This window comes from Myzus persicae, unplaced genomic scaffold, assembly GCF_001856785.1.
Source record: "Myzus persicae strain clone G006 unplaced genomic scaffold, MPER_G0061.0, whole genome shotgun sequence".
In the NCBI taxonomy this organism is placed as follows: Eukaryota; Metazoa; Arthropoda; class Insecta; order Hemiptera; family Aphididae; genus Myzus; species Myzus persicae.
Window position 1 is genome coordinate 240,133 of NW_019100482.1, and position 17,492 is coordinate 257,624.

Below are 17,492 nucleotides of genomic sequence, written 5' to 3' on the forward strand. Positions count from 1 at the left end.
TATTGTATATACTTTATAATATATATTATAATAGTCGTTTGCAGTCATTATCTCGTCGTAGTTATCACAATGCGCCGTACACACAGTACACATATACAACTGCTGTACATACTCCAGTCCAAGGATAAGTGTTAAAGTGTCCGGATACGGTGCGCACACAGATAGGTCAGTGTAACGATATAATAATGCATTATATTATAATAAAAATATATTATGCGTGCACTGTGCAGTGTGCCGCGGTAGTGTATCCTTAAATAAACATAATTATTTTTTTCGTATACATATTGTTCGCGCGAGTACCTGCACATACCCGTACATAATGCGTACACCATAATATGCGCAATAATATTTTAAATGTTCGACGCCGCCGACCGTTACACCCCACGTCCAACGGTGATAATGCTCTAACTATTGTGCATAAATATGAGACGGTCCTCGTGGTATCGTTTATTTCGCTCGTACGCACAGTATTACACGAAACATAGCTTAATTTAACGTGTATTATATTATTATATGTTTATCGTACATAAAGAGTTTCCAGTCGAGTCGTCGAGGAGTCGTCACACCGTTGAATGTAATAATATTATATATTTTATCATCATAATATCATTAGACCTGTAGGTACGTTTTCGTCTCTCACTCGAGTGTTCTCCTCCACAGGGTCATCTCTCACTTCTCGTTCGTTCGTCATTACACAGCTACACGTATATGATAATAATTTACAATATTATATTGTTATTTACACTCCGTTAGTGAGACGTGACGACGAGATTACAAAACTATCGCAATCTGATGCCCATCTGGTCGTATTATTTTTATCTGCGGTGGACGAAAATAACGTTTTTTTTTCGCGTGTTTCAGTTCGACTTTTATAATAAACATTTAGGTACGTACTTTGTACTCTGTTGTTGAATAAATTAATGTTGTGTATTATTCGGTGAGTATAGTGCGGCATAAATTATAAGGGCTCTCACAAGAAGATAAAAAAATTTCTTCATTACGAGTAGTCATTTCCGATTTATCCTTAAAAACATCAATATTTTCGTCACTATTCACCCGATAACTAAATTATTTACATACTTTAAAATGCAAGACAGTCATTACAATTTTCTGTTAAACCCATTTGCGATGTTTGCGTTAAAGTATTAATTAATATAATAGCTATGGCCAATTGACGGAGGGAAGACGACACTTCAGATACATAGGACATAGGTTATAGGTTAGCTTTAAGACTTGAAGTTCACTCCTCACTTGTAGTTTTGAGAAATTAAAATATTTATGGTAATAAACAATAAATAATAATCATAAGTTTTAAATATTATACATTTACTTATACGTTTTGTCTTTACTCTTTATAGTCTTATACTCTTATATTATAATATAGTGACGTATTTAAATTTTACATCTGGCCATCTGGGTGATATACTGATATATCACCCCCCTGAGCCTTTTTTATTTATTAAATAAATGTATGATATTATAAATGTTGGTATAGTTTTAAGTAAAATCAAGGCCTGGAGAAGTTCACTTTACGGAAACTTGAAAAATAAGAAAACAAGATTAGGAGCCAGGGGGACGGACCGACATTCAGGGCATATCTAGATCCTAATGTGCAAAATAGTTTTTGTCATATCACCCTTAATCCTAGATTCCTAGATACGCAACTGGCTGCAACCGTAAACAAATTATTTAAATTTAATAGTGTACATAATACGAGTGTCGATTCCAATTATTCTACAGGTTAGTGCAAATACATAATGAAATTTAAACTATTGATATGAGTGTATGACCTCTTTTATTGATGGATATAATATATAATGTTTATACAATTGTTTAGTATTGGTTTAAAATAAACTTTTTTATAGCCTTGAAAACAAGTCGCTTAGATAAAAATGTAGGTATAATATAGGTAAATAGAGTTATTATAAAAAGTTGTATAGGTATCAGTGATTGGCAGTTGCTATTGAATTGAAAAAAAAATAGTTAAATTAACATTATTACTTTTCACTTATATCATAAAAGTAATGAATAATAACAACTCGATTTCTGATCGTAATAACGAAAAATAATCAAGGAAAAGTAATAACAAGATTATAAGAGAATGGAGAATAAAAAGATTTCTGCATCAGCCGGGAATCGAACCCGGGCCGCCCGCGTGGCAGGCGAGCATTCTACCACTGAACCACTGATGCTGATATCAGAAGTGTTTATTTTCGTGCTCTCTAGCATCAGTCTAAATATTTTTATTTAATTTTCGGCGAAACGCAAATAATTCTAAGCGAGTACTTAAAATCTAGAATCATAACAGTAATAATAAAACAACCTTAATATTCCTCTCTACGTGGCTTAAAAATTAAAAATTATTCGATTCCACAATAGTTTTTTTTAAGTATTCTTTTCAAGTAAGATTTTATCAAACATAATGTGAAGATCTAAGCAGCAAAATAAATTCATCTTTGCAAGTGAAATAAAGTATGTATAAGTAGTTGAGACGTCGAAAGTTTGAGGTAAAAAAAATGGTCGGAGAAAATTGAAAAGTAAACAACCAAAATTTCTATATGAAATAAAAATAGTTTGAAATAATTATGTATACACCAGAATCGTTCACACGAGAAACGAACCCGCAAGACAGACGAACATTACTCGTATACCTACTACCACTGAATCATCACAGCTGCACAGGTGGAAGAGGAGACTCGTTTCGATGTGCTCTGACCACAGTATTAATTTTTCAATTACAGAACATTGCTCATCAGTGCTTATAAGCTGCACACAGCCATGTAAACATTAATAAAACATTAATTTTTAGAGCTTTCTCCGAAACCAATGAGTTTTTACAATCGAGAAAGTGTGATTCTGCGCCCTGCACAGTTCCATTATAAATAGTAATTATTTTTAATCGTTATCACTGTATGTTTCCACTAAGAAAGTCGAACGTATACCGAACTCTACGAATTAATTTTTCCCTGGTCCATCACACATAAGTACCTACGTATAATATATTTGTGTAACTTGATAATAACACGAGAAACACCGCAATGTTATTATATGATTACTTATACTTACGGCTATTTCCATTTGATGAACTCTTGCAGGATGCTTATATATTAGGTATATTATGTATATATATATATATATATATATATAATATATATCTATACTATGGTTACGAGCACTGGTTACCTATTATATGCCTACACGAAACGCGATGCTTTCCAAAAGAAATGCTGACAACTTGGGATATGATTATTGAACCTTTCATTATATCAAATAAATGTTATGCTATTGCAGTATTACACATAATATAATACCTGTCTTGGTTTCTATGTAAAATATATGTATACCACGGCCACGTTTTTTTCCCCACATCTAATGTATGTATACAGTTTTATGGATTTCAAATTAATTAGATACAACAAAGTAAAACTTTAATATTTATCATGATCTTTTCTAATCAAATGATTAACACCTTCCGATTAAAAGGTTAAAAATCTTCAATTTCAAAATAAGATTAATACATTTGACGTCGAAATAATTATATTATATTAATAAGTAATAACAATAAACATATACACCAGTACCATGTTTTTGTGTCATCATTACGTAGGTATATACCTACTAGTGGAATAGGTATTTATGCAGCTTTGAGAGAGATTTACTTTGTATTGATATCATCATTTATCACCAACACAACGATTAACATCAATTAATTTACCTACGGATTTAGATCATAATATAATATGGACTACAGCATATAGAGTATATACACAAGCATGGACGATGAGTATAATTTTATAACTGTACAGGCTGAAGCCCAATGAAACAACAATAGATAATAAACTGAATATACATGCAATTAAGTAGACACTCTACAGGTGACTTTCCAGTCAGTTTTATAATTTCATGAAGTTTAGGCTTTAAGTTATGGATAACAAAATTAATTTTTATCAAATAACAAACTTATAAATATACAATCAGTACCAATAAATTATAAATTAAATTAACTCACAATCGTTATAAAATATTTTCAATTCAATAAAAGTAAAAAGGACACTATATCAGACAGAACTTTGATGGTTTATTATTTTAGTAGGTTCTTAGACCTATTCTATATTCTTGAACCCGGGCAATTAGGTTAATATTTGACAACACGTTTTATCGAAATTCTTAACTAATAATATTGTTCATCCCCGAATGCTCAATATATTTTGTAAATCGGGATTACTAATTAATGATATAGGCATTTATTCTACGGCGCATATCACATCAAAATCTATCAAAGGTAGTTTTTTTAACCGCATAGTTTATCGTGACAGGGCAATTGGCAAATTATAACGTGGCTTGTTATTGGTTTCGGATAAAAAAACATAACGCACCACTATCTCACACGTCGTCTTATATATTATTACGAGTAGGTATATGGCGAATCATACCGCGAAGGTGGCGGCGGTGTCATTATCTGACCGATATAACACAGCAAACACGACATCAATTCACTATATGCAAATATCGGTAAGTATATATTATTATGTGTACTTGCCAGCGTTTTCAATAACATGATAGTTACCAAAACGCGTACCGCGCTGTGACGGATTTTAAAACGCTGTTGCACCAAGTACATCATTAGCCATACCTCGTCGGCAGTGCGAGTATTATTATTACATTATTATCGCTATACCTACCTCCAACAACTACTACCGTATTTATTTATAATATTATCACGTGTAACATGTATGCACCTACAGTTAGTTAGTTATAAATTATAACTATAAGTTGTAGGAATTACATATTGTTCAGTATGATCTCAATTTATAGCAGACCTAGCTAGAAATTTGAAACATATAATATTGCGAGTTAAAAAATTGAAAATTGAAAATGCATATTTTACATATTTTGCCAATTTTAGCTAAAAAGTGCATATTTCATTGATTTAATACACATATTATGCATATTTCATATTTTTCTAAAAAATTGATTTTTTTCTTTCTTAACCTGTATATTTCAATTAATATTGAATATAAAACTCAAAATGACCAACGAAGGTATATATCAATTTTATAAAATGCTCCGATGACTTCAACTGACGTTGAAAGATCGTTTTCTCGATATAAAAATCTTCTATCGAATAATCGTCATTCATTTGAAATAGAAAATCTTAAGAAAATATTGGTGGTTCAATGCAATAACTTAACAGATATTAGAAAACATGTATTTTTTACGTAATATTAAAAATATTGAAAAAATATTATTAATTTTATTTTCAGCTCAATAAGATGTCAAAAAATGCCAACCAGTTATACTTTTTTTTTAATTATAAATAATTTTTATGTGTACCTATGATTAATTTGTAAACAACATCTGATGTATTTAATTTTTGGAATTCAGAATAATATTTTGCATATTTAACATTTTTAATGCATATTTTGCAATTTTTTCTTGCATATTTGCATGCATATTTTACCTTTTTCAGCTCCTACAACTTCCGAGCCTAGTTATAATGTTGTATATTATTATTAGGTATTATTATGTAATATGTATACGCACTACCCGGTTACCGGACGGACGGACGGAAAACGATTTCTGATTACCGACGTCAAGGACCGCATGTTGTACAAATCATAAATATACGCTCGTACACGGGCATTATTTCCACGCAACCTTTGGTTGTTATCAACAGTCGTATCCGACGTACGGTTTTATTATGCAAAATCTGTTGTGTTTATATATGGCGACGACGACGACGACGACGACGGCGCCTGAGTGAAGTACCTGTCGGCAACAGTTTCCTGGTCGCGTGGCCCGACGTTTCCGTGTCGACTTCGCGATCCTTCCCGGTAAGATCTTTTCGTCCGAACGTTTGTCAGTTGTCGTCAACATCGTTTTCACACGTCATCGGCCGTACGGCCATAGTACAGTAAAATGCAGTTGTGGCCAGCGATGACGGTCAGATCGATGAGAATTACTCAAACACTCACGTTCACAAAATCGTCAATACTCGCATTCGGTGTATTAATCACGCATCGTAATAATACAACATATTCTTTTTTGTTCGAAAAAAAAAGTATATAATTACAGCTTCCCGTCGATTATTATTGTTCAAACTAAACTGGATGCAATGGATGTATGATGTTTTGCAATCTATACGTAATTATCATTACAACAATCATAATTATTATTAACAATATACATTAATATTTAGGTACCCTGCAACAACGAAAATGATTACCCATTTATAATTAATGAATAAAACATAATATTTACATATACTGTACATAATAATAAATACCTATGTTATGAGAATCAAATAATTAAGTAGGTGCTTGAAGTATTGCATCAATCTCATAAAAATGCGACTCATTGTTGAAAACTTTTTGCAAAAATTATTTTTAATTGTTTTCTATTCACGCAAAGTTAAGTCACTCGCATAAAGTATGAGCGAATCATACACACACCAACTCAAATTTAGACGCAAAAAGACTAAAACCTTGTAATATTATAATGTATTCTCCAGTTATTTGGAGATAATAATAACATATGTACACTGAAAAGTTACAAATATTATATCTTTGATGTTAAAATGTCTATCAGGCAGTAGCAATGAAATTGGTCGGTAGGGAATATAGCAATTAAATAATAAACTAATCATCATAACATATTATTTTTATTTAATTATTCTCATAAATCATAATTCTTTTACAGTAGTATAAATATTTATCGATTTTAAAAATCATTTGGTACGTCTACTAGGTACTCTTTCTCCATAACCAACAATGTATCAGACATTATAACATCCATTTTAGGAGTAGTGGCAATTAGGGAAAGATCTTTAAAATAATAGGTCTGCAAAGTGGTAAAAGTAATATCTACCAATATGGTATTTTAAAATGTATAACAAAAAACAACAAATATCCCACGTCGAAGCCTACTGTTCACCTGAGAAATGTCAAATGGCAACGATTTTGCGTGTATACATAGTATATTGAATAGTTTCTACTAATAAGTATTTAAAACGTATAGATAAATAAAATTAGTAAAAATAGTAGGTAATCGGTAAGAAGGTACACCGCGAACACTGTGTTGTCCATTAGGAGAATAAACGATAGAGAGATGGTATATCAAAAATATTTTCTAAATTATTTGCGTGTAGCCTAAATACAAGCCTGCATATTTGACCGTAAAAGTAAATGTAACTGTAATTATAATAATGGATCACTAGCCGTATGTTACTATATATTTTATATCAGTGTGGTTATAAAAGCAAAACACAAATTTGGGAGCATAATATTTTACATGGTCATAGATATTATCGCACAGTAAGTATGTCCGGCTGTAATCTGTAAATATAATAATTATTAACTATATTATCAAGCCGTCTACAGTTCTATACACAATACTGCGACAATGGAGCGATATGCGTATAAAATCAATTTTAAAATAAATATCGTATAAATCATAAATGTATACGTAATAATTAATATTATAATATTTATACATGAAATACAATGTACCGTACTACATAAATATCATTCTAATTCTATGTGCCCTCCACAGTGCCCGGCATTAATTACTGTATATATTTTATAAATTGTAACAATTTAGGTATCTATACGTTAAAAAATCTACTCGGGTCGTGATTTGTTTTTAGAGCACGGTTTCTCAATTAGGGTTAGGCCATTTAGTATATAGGTACCTTAGGCTTAGTTACAAAGGACATGCAGGTTTAATATATATCAGTGAAACCTCCCTTAACGGACACATCTAAATAGCGGACACCTCCGAATAGCGGACGTTTTTTCGGGGACGGGGACATTGTCACTATTTATGTATAGGAAAACCTCTAAATACAGGAAACTCTAAATAACGGGCACTTTAATGACACTGATATTAAATTAAGAATTATTTTGGAATACCCGAATAAAAACCTCAATTATTAAGTTATCTTGTGTGTACATTATTAAACTGTGTTTGAAAATCTTATCTTTTCCGTTCAGCCACTTTATAGCTTAAACGAAATATTGTAACTAACGCATTGTCCTATGTGCGTTTAGTGGTGTTTATGCAATGCCAATATACGAACGTTTTGACATTGCTAGCAGTAAAAGGCATACGTAAATATATTTCTTCTATCGAGATACAGAATAGTTCATTGTACTCAAACACAGTCCAATTAAAAAATGCCTTAACACGCGAAATAATTACGCCTCCTGCAATTAGTAAACTAACTAAAGTAACAGATTTTTTCAGAAATGTTAGTTTTTATTTTTATCTTGTACCTATTTAATTAATGTAAAAATAATATAGAATAAAATTATTGAATTTATTTATTTATTGAAAAAAATGTTTTCCTCTAAATAGCGGACAAAATTTCGGCGACCGAGAGTGTCCGCTATTCAGAGGTTTCACTGTATATACATATAATAGGTGCCTTAAAATAACATAGAAGATAACCGTGGTTTGCTGCAGCGACGGCGGTGCAATAATGTAATGCGATAATAACTAATAACAATACCCAATATACTTAAACCTAACCTACCTACCTATACATCTTGTCATGTAAAATAATATATATCATTGGAGCGCTTCACGTCGGGTTATTATTTTTTTTTTTTTCATTCTTAATACAATATAACGTAGGTATATGATGTACTTGTACCTCCAAAAACAGAGTATATAATACACGAGATTACACATACATACATACATGTATATATACATATACTTACCTGCGTTATAATGGTTTATAATAATACCATTTAACGCGGCTATGTAATAGCCATAAATATATTAATATCATATTATTATATACATCAATATCTGTACGCTCGTGTAGCCTACCTATATAGGTAAATGTGGTGATTAGCGCTAGCACGAGTACACATTTCCATTTACGTATATGTACCTAATATATATATATATATATATATATATATATATATGCATGTATATAATATGTGTACGTACTTAATCTTATGTCAAAACGAACAGCAGCTGTAGAAATGCGCATAATACATGTTGTGTACATTATGTACCTACCAATATGTTATACATTATGTGTTAATTTAAAGAGTGTATACCGGAATATACCCAATCGAGGCCACTTTTTTTCTAATGTACTTGCATTATATATTTATACTGTTATTATGCATGTATAGCCATGTAAGTATATTCCGGCACTCGGCGGCCGGCGATATTTCGATTTGGACGAAAAAATATTACTACCGCGTAATCCTTCGCCAATAACGAATTTCATCATGTCAGATGTATATAATTATACATTGTATATCGTAATCGTATATGGGCTAAATCGAGACACTAAATCTCTATCTTTCATAAAATATAATATATTATAAATATATATAGATGTACACTATTTAAGAACGCGCGCTCGAATAAAACGTCCTTGTACTCGAAAAACATTAATAAAAAATGTATAAAGCATAATAAAAATTAATAAGCTTTTAAATTTTCCACTTTTGTCCATCAGAGAAGGAGCATCACAGATTTGGCGGGTTACATATACATGTATATATATTATATATATTAGGTTTGTTCATTGCACTTCGCTTTTTCTCATCAATCTTAAAATGTTTAAAATCATATTTGTTCAATATTTGATATTTATGCATCAACAATTTTTAAAAGTATTCTGTTTCAACTCATCTAGAAATTGATAAAAAAACATTGATTGCAAAGTGGAGAATGTATATTCGTAATCGTAAGTACGAATGTTTAATACAAATCCCAAAAGCATAGTTATTGTTTAATTTGTAGACACGCGTATTTCCATATATGTTATACGATGGTGATATATATAAGTACCTACAGACCAACTAGACCGAGCACACATATACATTTTTGACCATGACCTTATATTTTGTATACCTAAAAAACACTCTCCTTAAACTGATGAAGATTCTATAGTCAGTAGTATTGCTGTATTGTCCAATTATTTATATTTAAATGATTAACGTTATTCGTTTTTGCATGCGCTAAATATGACAAAAATAGTATTATCGAATAACTCGCGGAATCCTGTTGATAAAAGCAGGGTCATCATCATATTGAGATTTGCCTGTAAAAAAAATATTATAAAAAAGTCGTGTGAACGGTAATATAAGTGTATCGAATTCATATTAGAATACATATTTCGGATTTACATTTTACTTCTGACTTTTGAACTTGAACATTTAACTTGCATCACTCCAGAAATTAATAGATTAACCGAGACTACCTACGATAAATACCTAATGTTTTCGATAACAATTGTATTAGTATATTACCTTGCTCTTAGTTTAAAATCGACAATAATAATAAAAAACAAGTAAAATAAATTTTATCTTAATTAAAGTAAATTAATCTTTGTGGTATTTAAATCTTTACACAATACACTACAAGTACAAACCACATATTACCTATAACTTGAGACTTGGGAGCATTGAGCGTGTATGCAACATAAAACGTCTGTACCTGCAACTGTAAATTGTAATACACCATGTCACCATAATATATTACACTCTTAATACCGCGGTTCGATTGCAATCATTAAAAATCGTAAATAAATATACCCGGCTAGCATATAGCAAAGATTCCAATATTTCGAAAATTTACTTCGGCATATTCTATAGTGATTTTCCGCAGTGTGGAATTCGACCTTTCCCCTTAACCTTGGACTAATATATAATAATAATATGATTATTGATCATACATACGAAAACTATCGTATTTATATTACTATAATATATTTGTTATTCATAAAAAATGCGACAATCGGTTACGAAAACTTTCTCGTTTGTATCTGCAGGATGATATATTATATTATAATATAAATTATAAATCGAAACATATGATATCATTTATTTATCGAATTCGTATTATGGGCGTGTATATGGCCTAGACGAAATAGCACTATATAATATAATATATATATAGCAGATAAGTGCAATGTATATACCGCCGCTACTTTTCATATATACCAGGTGTATATATGATATATATATATAAGCTCATCTAAACGGACTTAACGGATTGCGATCGATAGGCGTCATAAACCATCAATTATATACGCGTTTAACGTATATTACCTAAACACTTGCATTAGCCAATACTCAATATACATTAATGAAACATTATGTCTGCCTGTGTGTATGCTATAATGGTTCTAAAGATAAATAGATAATATAAATAATATCCAATACAAACTGGTTCCAATGTACTGATTTATTATAATATTAAATATATATATATATATTATGCTTATAGAAAAGTTTAAGATAATATACTGCCGTTTATATATTACACGCAGTGACTGGTGAGGTCAAATTAAAATTTTCCTTGCACGTGATTCGTCTGTTCAGATGTAATATGTTACACATTTCAACCAGCAAGACAAATGTCAGTAGGTCAGTGAAAATGTTCGGAAAATAGCGAAATGTCATCTCTGTCATCTCTGTTCAACGGTTGGATCTAAAATGTACTCTGTAGCTACAACTATTTCTAGTTTGAAGATTAATCGATTATAACATAATATACGTTCTGGTGTGTTAAATGTATGAATTTTCTTCACCATTTTACATAGATAAAAGTTATTTTAATCCATAACAAAATATGCCCAATACAGGTAATGTAACATTGATGAAAATCGGGAAAAATCTATTTATTTTCAAACTTTAAAAAAAAATTTGACCATTTTAATATTTGGTGAAAATGATAGAGGCAACCATTCAAAAACACCATATCGAGTGCTCATTCACGCTCCGAAAGAATTATAGGGTTAAACATTTCAAGTTATTCCAAAATGTTTTTTTTTTGTTTTTGGTACTAAGAGTAAGCCATCAAAACAAACCACATTTCAGTCTAAGGTCATATGGCCGAGGCCTATTATATTTAGAGTTACATATAATATATATAAATATATTCTACATATGATGTAGCTATATAAGAACGGACACACTGTATTCTAAGAAAAATAAGTGAGTTTAATACAATAATGTGTAACAGTCATGTGTAAAGTTTTGCCTTATTCGTATATAGACAATAACGCGTCCGGTTGACAATGAATCGTTTTTATACAATCGTATATGATTTTTTAATTACAAGGTGACGACTATTATATAAAATAATACGATGTCCACGTTCCTCTTTATTTCAACTATATATGTAATATGTATACAATGTTTAAATGTCTAATATATGTCATCAACCGTGCATGAATCGGAAGAACATAATAATACGTATGTAATAAAGGTAGAAAAAAATGTGAGTGTTCGAAGATTTAAATTTCTTATGATTAGGATACATAGTATATAGTTAGAAGTTGTACACACAACACACTTACGTTAAATACTTTTTTTATTAAAAGGCGTTCTCTTTTCTCGCCTCCAACGCGAGCACTGCCCAGCATCGGTATACCATTTACGGTATGCACATTATAACTTAATACCATTTAATTTTAGATGTTAGATTAATGTTTATTAGTAAACAGCGCGGAGGCATTACGTATTGCTTTCAATAAATTTATAATAGTCTGCAGATAATGCAATACTACAAACAATGAATTAAATTACAATATTACCGTCCCGCGTTGAGTTGAACGAAGTAATTCGTGCATCTTCAATGCAATGCAGTAGTGGCATAATTTGACATTAGCAGGTGCGATGCAAAATGCATATATACCAATAAGTTTTTTGTTTATTCTTTGTATAGCAATTAGTTTCGACAGTTGGGTATTAGAAAACTTATAAATTGAAATCAATATGCCGACATCTGCAGAATTTATCGAAAACTATAATTTGTGTTAAAATTCTCATATGTATGTTAAGTTTCCATAGAATGAGAGGATGACTTTTCGCTCTTTTGTACTGCCTAATAACAATTATATATGTTCTCCCACAGTAGGAATCGTTTAAAACGACACCGGTGGTAGTGACATATCGGGTTTTATGACCTTAGAGTAAAGGACCCCGAATAAAAATGCGTGGCCAAGTGTTGAATATTAAATTGTATCGGTGATTTTGGCTACCGGCTATTATGACCTGTTTTCCTTAGTCCCTCGGCCGTCATTGTAAACGATTTCTTCTGTAAATATACATGACTTGCACTTACAGAATTCGTATTTGTTAATTATTCTCATATAATCCACAAGTTACCAACAAACCAAATGTCCTACCGGCTACCATACAAGCTAATATACATAAGCTGTACTACAGCAGTACATAGTGTTTGTTATATCTGGCATGTTGAGGATGATTTGAACAAAAAATGGTCAACCTTATTGTATAGGCTCGAAGAAATGTTTTTAATGTTTTCCCCCCCTATCGGAAAACTGAAATCTTCGCACATCACGCGGATAGCCATCTAAAGGATTTTTTTGAACTTACGTATTAACCGACAAATTGTTTTTGTACTCGCTGTGTACAGTTTCATAACAATATAGCATAATGTTTTCGATACTTCGGTATTGGGCGAGAATACAATTTACGGATGACATGCGATTTCGCGTGGGCGGTCTGCGGAACACGAGTTTTCTGATCGAAATCGAGGCGACCCTGCAGGCTCAAAATATAATATTATTCTACACACAATATATAGGTACGAGTTTTATGTCACTACACACACGCACACACAATGCGCAAGTATGCCTATATATTTATATAATTAGATTCGACGGCGGTGCTCGGTGAGTGGTAAAAGTTTGATGGTAACGCGTATTAATTAACTTCACGGATGTCAAACGAAAACGAGATTTACGCGTCGTGCACCTTTATATATGTATAAATACGCGTCAGTGCTGCGAAATATCTCTCAAGGACCTCATCGTTTAGATATGTTTGTACTCATAGACATATAGAATATATATATATATATACTGTGACGCGGGTATATATAGGAGCGATTCGCGGAGATCGAAAAGACAAAATATATAATACGAATGATAACGAAAATATACAAGTGCCCGGTGGCACTAATAATATTGGTATTGAAAATCTTGAAAATCTCTATACCTACTTATATATAGCATTTATATTATATAGCAATTAACCCGTGCAAGATTAGTCGCAGATAGTCTGCGAGACGATAGTCGAACTACGCGCCTTGACACTCGATTATCTATAGTCACCGCTGTCGTCGGCATCATAATATTATGCTCGAGCAGTGTCCGACGAGCGTTTTTTTATTTTTATTATTATTATTACCATTCGAAGAGAAGGTCTCTCTATCCGCTCCGCGATAAAATATATACGACGATCGGGGACACGCGAAGCAATTACGGACACGATAATAGTAATATTATTATATACAGACGCTATTGGAGGGGCCCCGTTGTGCCGAATTCGGCGTTTTTACTCTTAAAATATATTCAGCTATGTAGCCGGTAAGTGCGGTAACGCTCGGTATCTACATTATCATCTAAACCACGGTATAATCGGAATAAGTGCGGCGTTGTTCGAATGCAATAATAATGTCGAATGTATTATGCAAGTCCGTAACAACCCAGAATAACCTTACTAGAATACTTATATTTTTCAGTCGCAGGCTCGCAGCGATTGTAGCCTATAGGTTTATATACCTATTTTATTCTAAATGCTATCTGAACGAGTACGGTTTTAGACATAATACGAGTTGCTCGTCCCTGACGGTCAGAGTGTCTGCGATAAATAAAGTGTAAACTGGATGATTGTTTTAGTACACAATGCTTACTCAGATTTCTGAAGGATCATTCAGATAGGTATATGATTATATATTTTATATTTTATATTAACCGTCAACTGTATGCATTTGTTGAGTATATATTATGCGATTACACTTTTGATATTTCTCATATCGCCCAATAATAAATCCAACCCAAGACCCAACTATAGTAGAGCCCTATATACTATAATACACCCAAGCGAAAAAGAGCTGTAGTAAAGTGTAATATGACGTTGACATATTATGTAGGTTTGTACACATGATGGGTAAGTCGTAAACTCATGAGCTTTATTAATACCAATGAATTAAAAATATTGTGTGAATTATTGGTATTTGGGTTTTAACCTATTTAATATATTAAATTTAGCACCTATCTCTGTTGTACCAATATAGAATATCGTTTGGTAATAAACACATTTTAACGTTCAATTAGGTACAGGCCGTACGCAACTGATGGTTGTATGATTATTTATTTAATTACATATTTTTATACTTAACGGTAGACAACATGATATTTTAGGTTGTTAAAGTGTTCAACACTTAATGATTTCCTTAGAGATGTAAAATGTACGCAAATTTGTTTTCAGTGATTTACCGAGAAAGAATAACATAAACAAAGTACCATATACATTTCGTACATTTTGATATTTTTGGTAAAGTAGCCACAAGAGTTCGTTCAGAAACTCCCTCGCCCACTTTTTCATAAATTTTTAACTATCAAGACTTTGTAAATACCGCAGTTTGGGAAACCATGTAACATCCATAGAAAATATATTACCGTTTTGAAAATAATCTAATGTACTACAATCATTTGCATTAATGTCACTGATCCTTACTTTTTATTTAAAACTTCACATTTTACATCGGCCATTCTATTATTGTTGATATTTGTGATGTTATAAAATATATAAGTATAATAATGATGTTTGATTTCAGGATTGCTTTATAATTTTTTTTATAAAATGTCAGTTAAATTTACTTTACCGAGTATATATTTTTGCCTCTAAGATTTCTATATTTTCTACGATTTTGTCTACTCACGATTTATGATATTATACCTACAACCCACTACCCAGTACCCACCTATACCTATAATAATATGATTATTTTTATAATAATTATAAGCCTTTGTGTATAGAAGGAAATCAATTTTGTGTTAAAGGTCACGTGAATCGATCGACGAACGGTTTTTTACTGGTTGATAATACAAATAATATAGTAATAAGTTATTTAATACACTACGCAATGGAATGGGTAAGCATGTATATCATAAGGTCATGACCGCTGCACGATAATAATTGATTTTCGTCGTTTGTCATCGTATTGTCGAGATCACATAAATACTTGTACTGAGTTATCAATAATAACCTCGAAACGCTCAGTATTGTGTGCTACATCTTACAAAGCACAAGCATACAACCTATGTAGCAACATAGTAGATAATAGGTTTAGGTTGATTACAAGTCGTATGTTTATTTGTGCAAAAATATTTTTATGATTGCGGTAGTAAAGGAAGTCATATATGCGGGGTGATCAATTTAACGTAAGACACTCATTATTTCAGAAAACAAGGCACGGCGAAGAAACGAAAACCAAAGTATTAATTACTTTGAAAATGTCAGAATTATATAACTTAATTTAATTTAGCAAAATAAAAATGTACTCGAATAACCATTGCCGTTGAATCGTTTTTCTCAATAAAAAAATATATATATATATTTCTATTACACAATTTAAAGTCGTCACAGAACAACATTTTTGGAGAAAAAAAAATGATCAGCCGGTATAATATGTTGTACTGTCATCACTTGACACTTGGCCAAAATCCGGCCTCTAATACCCATAACACGGTTACCGGTTACTTATAGTGATTAGAACAATATTGTGTGACTTTGATATCGTTACACTATTTTAGCCTTTACTGAATAATATATAATTTGATGTGGGACATGTATAGAAGCTGGTTATAGTATGATGTATATATTATTGATAATTAATATACACAGTTGGTTATCAAGTGACGGCCATAACAATTCATATGGTGTATTTGTTTTAATGATATCATTACACAGTACACTTCAGTTATTGTTTTGTGTTGCAGGCTTGGTGACAGCCACGTTGGGAGACGATTCGGCGTGCGCCGCTGCCCGTGACGAGACGTTCAGCGGCCGCAGCGTGGCCGAAGTGCGAGCCGGACACCTGTTAGTCCGGTGGGACGGGCCGGCCGGTTACTGTTGGAAACTACTCCTCCGGTACCTGAACCTCACGGCCACCGAGCACGCCACCTACGGGTTCAGTCTCGTGCGGCCCGGGAGCAAGTCGCCCATCGTCACCGTAGTGGTGAGTACAAAATTGTTGTCCCAAGTATAAGTTATTGTATAATATGTGTTTTTATCGATTTACGCTGATTGCGCCCAAGACAAGGCCTAAATAATAACCCTAACCTAACTTAACCCAACGATTGGGGTATTCGGGGTATTAAGGGTTAGGTATACCGATACGGCGATATGCCAAATTCCAACACCACGAGTGCGACAGACCTGACTGTGGATATACTGGATGGTGGGGCGAATGGCTCTTCAAAAAAATATGAACAGCCATAAAATACTACGACAGACCTATCGGGTTTAGTGCGAGTAATAAGTAAATGTACCTCAAATCACGGACAAACCGACATCACGGTGTACCTATACCAGTGGCGTAGCCAGGATTTTTTTCTGGGGGGGGGGGCTTATCAATTTTTTACACAGCGGTGGTTTAGTTTTTGATCGAATACCATAGACCATTAAAATAATTTTTAAATT

The 17,492-nt window shown here is 32.1% G+C and overlaps 1 protein-coding gene and 1 non-coding gene across 2 annotated transcripts in view; one reads left to right on the plus strand and one right to left on the minus strand.

The window, feature by feature from the left end:
• Positions 1-17,492, plus strand: part of LOC111027068 — a 44,489-nt gene that overhangs the window by 18,140 nt on the left and 8,857 nt on the right. The window contains exon 2 of the mRNA XM_022305286.1: positions 16,790-17,028. Within this exon, the coding sequence (XP_022160978.1) occupies positions 16,790-17,028 (239 nt within the window). The remainder of the gene's footprint in view (positions 1-16,789; positions 17,029-17,492) is intronic.
• Positions 2,122-2,192, minus strand: Trnag-gcc. Its single transcript has one exon. It is a non-coding gene; the product is annotated as a tRNA-Gly (tRNA).